The sequence below is a fragment of the Epinephelus moara genome, chromosome 10 (genome assembly GCF_006386435.1).
Source record: "Epinephelus moara isolate mb chromosome 10, YSFRI_EMoa_1.0, whole genome shotgun sequence".
NCBI classification, from domain to species: Eukaryota; Metazoa; Chordata; class Actinopteri; order Perciformes; family Serranidae; genus Epinephelus; species Epinephelus moara.
Genome location: NC_065515.1, coordinates 27859235 through 27867802, shown reverse-complemented (window position 1 = coordinate 27867802; position 8568 = coordinate 27859235). Strand labels below are relative to the sequence as shown.

Sequence of the window (8568 nt, the reverse complement as noted above, 5' to 3'; positions counted from 1 at the left end):
AATGTTTAGACATCACAGTTTAAACATTAGTTTAGTATAATCTAATTGAATTATCTGTGTGGTATCAACTACTAAATCCCTGCCTGTTGTGCCCAGGTAGCAGGTAGTTGATTTGATACTGGACAGATAGGCCAGCAGAAGTGTAATGGATTTACTGATCTGTGTTCAGACTTCAAGAGAGTTATGAGTAAAACCAAGAACGCGTCGGATGGTTTGATGCACGGCCTTATCAATAACAGCATTCTTGTTTCATTCAATCAGCAGAGAAGAAGAAGAAGCACTGTTTAGCAGCATAGTGTAGAGACAGTGAGATCACTAGTGTTTGATAAGAAGCTATCATTTACAACTTTGTGAACAATTGTTCACCCTCAAGCCATCCCAGCTCCAGCTCAGCTCAGTTTATGCATTACAACCCTGACCCAAACTATTTCCTGTCATGCCCGCTTTTCACCACACCCTGTGAATAAATTACGCCCAATAAAATCCAGTCTGATCCCACTTTTCAGGAAGCTGCAAAGCCAACACGAAACCTTGAGCAGATCCACCCAATTTTATAGCAAGATTGTGCTGCAAAATATACTGAACAAAAATGTAAATGCAGCACTTTTGTTTTTGCTCTTATTTTTCCACAGGTTTAAGTTAAAGACTTTTTAATGCACTCAATAGTTTCTCAAATTTGGGTCACAAATTTGTTAAAATCTGTGTTAGTGAGCACTTCTTTTCCAAGATAATCCATTCATCTGACAGGTGAGGCATACCAAGATGCTGGTTAAACAACATCATTACTACACAGGTGTGCCTTGAGATCATCACAGTAAAAGGCTACTCTATAATATTGCAGTTTGATCACACAACACGCTGCCAAAGATGTCAGAAGTTTTTATGAAACATTCCATTAACATGCTGACAGCAGGACAGTCCACCAGAGCTGTTGCCCATGAACTGAATGTTCATTTCCTTACCATCAGCTGTCTCTGGTGTTGTTTCTGTGAATTGACAGAAGCCTTGTGCAAACAGAGCTGTCAGAAACTGGAGTTACAAATCATTCACTGAAATCAATACTCATCGCAGAAGAGTGTGAAACTCAGTTAATGGAGTTCTACAAATGACCTGCAGGGAGCAGCAATGTGCCTTTGCTGCACCTGGTCTGCCGCTAATTCATCAGAAGAAGAAGAATTCATGTTCCGTTTCCAGGGCGATTCAGTTGGCGGCTGAAAAGCGCCAAATCAAAAGTACTGAAGTGACAACAAACAAAATGGGGTCTGTATGATAGAAGACAACGCCTCTCGGGACTGACCGCTTCTTTTACTTTAACCGGTCTACTCTACACTGTGTCAGTGAAAGACTCGTTTAATTTGTTAACAACATGGAGGAACTCTTTAGTAAAGTGTTACAAGTGAACGTGAGGTGCAGGGACTGTGAGGAGAGGTAAGACTGCGGACACTAACATGCGATGACATATTTTAACTTAACCTAATTATATATTTCACGAGGCAAATAAATGTTTCTAATGTGTCTATGCTAGTATCAATGTATATGTTAGCAATTTAACAAAAAAAAATGAATTTACAGAAAATGAAGTTAGCGTTAGGTGTAACGTAACGTTAATCTGTAACTTGGCGTTAGTGTACATTAACAATGAGCAGCCTTGTGATAGATACAGTCAACTTGCAGCTAAAACAGCTCCAAATGTATCCGAAAATAATACATTTGTTGTTTTTGTTTGTTTAGTTATTTATTTTAATTATTGCATGCACACCGTCAAACAGGCATGTGCAGAACATCTGTTCATGTGGACACCCTGCACACCAGCTGCTGAGTTACCTTCACAGACTGAATGTCAATGAGAAAAAAAAAAAAAAAATCATTATTCAAACCAGTGTACTGCTGTGCATTGAAACCTATGCAGTATGGGTAATGTATAACCAAAAGCAGTGCTCCAAATACATACTGTGTGTGTGCTATGTACTGACAGCTCTCGAGCCTGCTGCACTGAAAGGGGAACAACGCCTATTTTCAAAATTCATACATGTCATTCCTAGGGTCTAATATAAACCAGAGGAATGAGACCGTGGGTACAAGCGTCAGAAATGAATTTCCTCTGTGGGGTGGCTGGGCCTCAGAGATAGGGTAAGGAGCTCAGACATCTGGAGCGAGCTCGGAGTAGAGCCGCTGCTCCTGCACATCAAAAGGTGTTAGTTGAGGTGGTTCTGGCATCTGATCAGGATGCCACCTGGGTGCCTCCTGTTCGAGGTGTTCCGGGCACGTCCCACTGGTCGGAGGCCCCGGGGCAGACCCAGAACACACTGGAGGGATTACATATCTCATCTGGCCCTGGGAACACCTTGGGGTCCCCCAGGAGGAGCTGACAAGTGTTGCCAGGGCGAGGGATGTCTGTGGTGCTTTGCTTGGCCAGCTGCCCCTTCAACCCGGCCCCGGATAAGCGGATGTTTATCCGGGGCCATTTTCATATGTATTCCTGCCGATGCCTCACATCACATTGCTTAAAAAGTCAGTTTTGGTTCGGCGGCTTGTAAAAACTTAGTTATGGATTCTTTACGATGTTGGTAGTGCATCCCATCACAAAGCAGCTTTTAGGTATTTTTGTGTTGTTTGCCAGCAGACGTACGAGACAAGGAGAAACTTTCAGGCAATACAAAGTCACTGGAGAGCGATATGCACTCTGTCTCTATAGAATAAAGCTCATTTGGGTATAAAAAAAGAAAACAGCAATACTTTACTACTTTATAATACTTTAATTTATAATACTTTATACTTGATGACATCACAAGTTTGTGACTTACTTCTTTGCATGTTTGACTTTGAGAGAGAGTAACTCATGTTTATTGACTGAACTTTGTTTGGAATTTTTAATTTAGGTGGCGTTCCCCTTTAAGTTAATAACATCAAACAGATGGTAGACCTCCAGTAAGTAGCAATGTAGTGTATAGTACAAGGAGTAGCTGAGCAAACAAAAATGTAGAGTAAGAAGGTAAATAAACGCAGCTGTCCAAGGCACATAGGTCACAGAGCCAGTCCGTAGTGGCTCTACCCAACCAGTGTGCCATGTAGGGGGTGGGAGATGCTGTCCATGATGGACTCAATTTTCCTGTCAACCACCACCTCCAGAGGAACCAGACAGTTGGTGAACAGGTGCTGAAGTGCAATCACCTGCTCATGTGTGTCAATAATGCCCCCATAGCCATCAGCATCACTCTTCCCTGCATAAAAAAGGCCTGAGAGCCAGAAAAAGCACTTGATATCAATTGTGTTGCTATTAGAAACTATTTTACATCATAATTTTTTCAATCTTTTATTGCCTAACATTATCTATCATACTGTATGAAGCCTGATTGTTATTTACCAGTTTATCAGTTTTAACTGCTTAATTTTACAGGAAAGCAAATATCCGTGTCACCATTGAGCTTCATTTGACAACAAGTCCTGTACACAAAAGGGTGAGTAGGAGTTTTGCAGAAACAATTTAAAAAGTTTTCCTCCTAGTTTTATAGTAGTCAGCAAGAGTAATTGGGGGAAAAATCCAGCTCTCAATATATTAAGGCCCACACCTACTCCCTTGACTTCAGTTTTCAGTGTAACTTTTATGTGTTGTAAAAGACAGGGTTTCTTCCTGATAACGTAACCTTCTGTTTTGTTTGTATTAGGATCTTCTAGTCAGACTAACAGATGATATAGATCCATATTTTCTCTTCAACCTCTCTATATCTGAAGAAGATTTCCAAAGGTAAGTCATGGTAGAGTTCTGTAACTGACAACACTCACTATTTGAATTTAGGATGTTGTGAACAAGCTTTCTTTAACTTTCACTGATGTTTTTTTTTTTTTCTTCTTTTATTGTTTGTTCAGTTTGAAAGTCCAGCAGGGGCTGCTGATAGACTTTGCCTCATTTCCTCAGAAGTTTATTGACCTGCTTAATCTATGCTACTCTGAGCAAGAGTCAGACAATCCAAGGTACGAAGAAGTGCAAACACCACACATAATCACACTGTCCAATTAATTTCCTTTTACATAACAATTGTGAGGCAAAAATTCAAATAATGCTCAGATATGTTGATTTGGATCACTCTTATGTAAATTTTTGCAAATTGCTGGAGAAAACATGACCTGCGTGTGGATGCTTTTATCATCTGATGAAGTTTAATCTGTGGGCTGGACAAAATAGAGCTGTATACATTGTACCCCAGTAAAACAACACCACACACTACATGACTGTTTATCGTTTTCACACAGGTTTCTCCTGCACTTCTCAAGTCAGTCTCCAGTGCTTGAAGGCCCTGCCAACTTCAGTGTTGTCGAGACAAACGCATTCAAACACCTGAACCACTTGTCTCTACGTCTTGTTCAAGGCTCTGACAAAGAAGTTAAAGACTATCTGGCAGTGTGTCTCTCCTCTCTGAAGGTTGGCTCATTCAGCACAACTTATTATCATCATAGTACTGTCTGGCCTTTTAAAACAGAGCTTTGTAAAACTCAAGTGATCAAACTTAAGTGTGTCTTTTGGAGACTTTAATCCTATCAATACAAAAAGCTTATGTCTCTGCTGTTTGTTGAAGTGGTTGGCTGTGCACACTGCTTGTATATATTGCTTTTACAGTATAGCCAGGTGAGTTGCAGCATTTCTGTGACTTGATATTCTCATTGTGTTCTACTTTTTAAAAAGTCTTAGCAAAGAAAAACCAATAGATCACAGGAAGTATCTGTCTGGATGTTTTAGGCTTCAGCTGATGAAGTTTCAGTGCATCCATCAAAGCATTCATTGTTTTTCACATAACTTGTATAACTACAATCATTTTCTTCCTAAAGTCATGTTTCTAAAGACATGTCATCTCAATGTTTCAGGCAGAGAAGCAGGCCCTAGAGGGGAAGCTTAAGAAGACTGAAGACGATCTGTCCAGGCAGCTGAGTTATGCCCAACAGGTGTGCTTTGTCGTTGGACTTATGTTTATAGTCCTGTTTTAATTGAGTAAAATATCTACCTAATGATATATATTAACAGAGTTTTGTGTCAAATGAACAATGGCCATGGAAGGGCTCACAGGGTTAGCGAGTTTATTCCTGACCACATGTCACTGTCCCCAGTGACATGTGACATGTGGGTACAGTGACACTGAACCCTAATTTGCTCCAAGTGGACAGGCCAGCACCTTGCATGACAGCTCCATGAGTGTGAATGGGTGAATGAAAGGCCAGTTGCGAAGCAGATGGTCTGTTAAGGCACAAAAGTGTTGTATAAGTGCAGTCCATATTGGAGTTAACATATCTGTATTTCTCCCACAGACTCTGTCTGAAAAGACTAAAGAGTTGGACAAACTGCGTTCAGAGTGGACGAGTCAGAGCAGCTCTCTGTCCAGTCGTCATTCTCAGGAGTTACAGTCAGAGAGAGAGAAGGCTGTAGAGGTAAGACACTTCATCTTTCCTGGTCTGTGTTTCTATCAGGCTTGTCATTAAAGGACAATTATATTTTAAATTGCTAATTATGAAAAGACGACCAGATTGAAATAGCGCTTGTTTCAGCTATGTTTCTCCTGCTTGTTGTGCTGTGGCCTTCTCGTAGCCCTGAGGCTCTGACAAATGTAGTGTTTTTAGTTTTTTGTTAGGAACATACCTAGCAGGATTTGTAAGAGATGTTTATTTGGTATGTCTCTGTGGTGTTTTTTAGTTACAGGGCAGGCTTCAGCAGCAGACTGAGCAGCTCCGCCACGAGCTGGAGAGTGCTCATAAGAAGAGCAGCCAGCAGCTTCAGAGCAGACTGACAGAGCTGGAGGCCTCTTCCAGAGAGCTGACAGAGAGGAAATACAAGAACGAGTCTGTCATCAGAGACTTGAAGATTAAACTAGTGGGTGCAGAGGAGGTAAGTGAACGAGGGCGCTGGATGAGGAATGATTGCATCAAGATTACTGGAGTTTTAAACCTGCAATAACCTGCAATGGCTGCGGAAACAAGTTGTGAACACAACACCGATATATAATCAACTTTTGAATTGGTATGGCACTTACAGAGCAACATTATTATTCATTTGGAGTTGTGTTTGTGTCCACCTGATGAATGTTAGTTAGTCCAATATTTACTGTCTTTTAGCTGAGGGAAAAAAATCTGTCTCTTTAGTTGTTAAATGCTCCTGTTTTTTTCACCTGCTAGTGGCAAACTGTTTGACTAATTGAGTCAAGGAAAAAGTTAATTGCAGGGCTCCTGCTCTGTGGTGTCAGATATTCTGTTTGTTTGTTCCCCCTGTCAATGATAACTATTACTAACAGAATAATAGCTCATGACTACATCTGCTCTGGGTTTATTTCCTGCTTTTATGTGTGTAGGAGTGCCAGCGTTTGAAGCAGCAGGTCCTGTCTCTCAGGAGGGAGAACAGCACTCTGGACACAGAAGTCCATGACAAGGAGCGTTTGGTGAGCCAGCTGCAGATGAGAGTGGCCGTTGTGGAACAGGAGAGCAAAGATAAGGATCAGCTCATGCGCCGCACAAAAGAGGTGCTGGAAGCCACTCAGCAGCAGAAGGTGAGAGCAACTTCACATGTGTTTTTCTATCACTTGAAAAGCCATGATGAGGAAAAAACAACAGCACATTTCAGTTTAACTTGCTCTTATATCATATGTATCATATCCTGGTTTGATGTCATTTAAGGTCTGGGTGTGTTTTTGGTCCAGTTTAGTCTGCTTTGTTTGCACTGTGGGATGAAAGCTGTGATCACATGAGTTTTCACTGCGACCTTGGCTGGCCTGCTCTAATGTGGGCTGACTGGGGCCAAAATAAATTGCTTCATTACCTTTGACTGAATCCCAAATACACTGTCCGGCTGCCCCAAATACTCACCAGAGCATCAAATGTGAATTAATCAGCTGCTGAAAATAGTCCCCCTACAAAGAGATTTTTTTGTGTGTGTTGTTGTTGTTTTTTAAAATTAAATTCAAAGAGACTTTATTGGTGTGACCTAGGGATGTAACGATATGGAAAATTTGATATCTCGATTACAGTGACCAAATTATCACGGTAAACGATAATATTGCGATATTTTTTTAAACGCTGTAAAATGTCCAAAAAAATAGATACATTGAAATAACTTCACTAAATCTTGTAACTTCCTTATCATACTAAAATGTTAACAGCCAAAATCTTATATTAAAATGAAACTTTCACATTAAAGGGGCAAGGGATTGGCACAGCAACATAAAAATTTATTTTAAATTAACAAAATATGTAAACACATTACAGGAACAAAGCTTATTTGTCTGCTGCATTTTAACAGTCAGCAAAATATGTAAACAATTTATATATTATTTATTTAGTAGCACGAGAGGAAAAATATATATAAAACAAAACAATGCAAGAGTAGAACAAAAGACATACAATATATAGAATAGATATCACAAATGTGCAGGAGAAACCAAAAAAAAACCTAAGGGCAATGGTCATCATTACACAGAATACACATTAGAAGTGTGCATGTGAGTCAGAGGATTACCTGTATGAGAAACGGAGTGCATGCTCTCGGTCAAAGGTTAACACGGCAGCGTTTTATGTTGTTTCCTTGAGCTTATGTCAAGAAAGCATAACTGGCCGTCTAGGGCCCTGTGTCCACATAGCGCCTTTTTCTGGCAGAAAGGCGCTGGAAGGGTGCTGCGGAGCGCTGGGATGAAGCATCTGTGCGCCCCAAAAAAATAACGCTCACGAGGGTTTTCGTTTCCATGACAACAATATCTTGACAATTCCTGTAGCCGCGCAGTTTTGCAGGTTTATAGTGATACATATACTGTGTTAATCTTTTAATGCTACAGCTGGTGAAGTCATCATCATGTTTTATTAGTTTAGTTTTATTAATTATACATTTTGATACATACAGGTATACATATTGCAAAACTCTGTAAAAGTACACCAAAGCATACATTTTCGTTTCCAAATATGTATTTGAAAACGAAACCATTCATACGGTCAATAAAAAAACATTTTGTTGATAATAAAAAACAAATGTAATCTACCTGTATGTATCAAAATATATAATTTTCAGCAGCGGTCGGAGGTATAAATGCTCAGAAGTGTAGTGTGTTTCATTTTTGTAACTTAAAGGCTTCAGAAAACATACAAGACACATTTTTAGGAAAAGTCATAGGAAGAGAAGCTTGTAGGTTTTATCTAAACAGAGTTATTTGCATTATAAAAATTGTCGTGGCAGCTCTAGGACAAGTGCACTTACATTGATCACTTCCATAAAATAAAACGAGAAATTGGAGAAGATTGAAAAAAATGTTAAAATTAAATTAGTATAGGCCTATATATATATGTATGTATATGTATATATATATTAGGGCTGGGCGATATGGCCTAAAAAAAAAATCATATATTTTTTTTTTCAGTGCTGAAAATAAAGTGCCGTTCTTTAACGCAGACGAAGTCCCGTTGTTTATGTGTTGTTGCCACAACGAGCTAACACAAGCTAAAGGAGCTAATGCTCTTCGGAGGTCCCTTTACTACGGTTCGGGGGTCTGCTAGCTTGGCGTTGGTAACACTTATTCATCTTATTTACACAACGGCATGTCATTT

General features: G+C 39.8%; 1 protein-coding gene across 1 annotated transcript in view; it reads left to right on the top strand.

The window, feature by feature from the left end:
* The first annotated feature begins 1198 nt into the window (after positions 1-1198).
* Positions 1199-8568, top strand: part of sass6 (SAS-6 centriolar assembly protein) — a 15283-nt gene continuing 7913 nt past the window's right edge. Inside the window, exons 1-9 of the mRNA XM_050055524.1 lie at positions 1199-1428; positions 3398-3458; positions 3666-3745; positions 3868-3972; positions 4252-4420; positions 4861-4938; positions 5299-5418; positions 5681-5872; positions 6333-6527. Of these exons, the coding sequence (XP_049911481.1) occupies positions 1367-1428; positions 3398-3458; positions 3666-3745; positions 3868-3972; positions 4252-4420; positions 4861-4938; positions 5299-5418; positions 5681-5872; positions 6333-6527 (1062 nt within the window). The 5' untranslated portion in view covers positions 1199-1366. The remainder of the gene's footprint in view (positions 1429-3397; positions 3459-3665; positions 3746-3867; positions 3973-4251; positions 4421-4860; positions 4939-5298; positions 5419-5680; positions 5873-6332; positions 6528-8568) is intronic.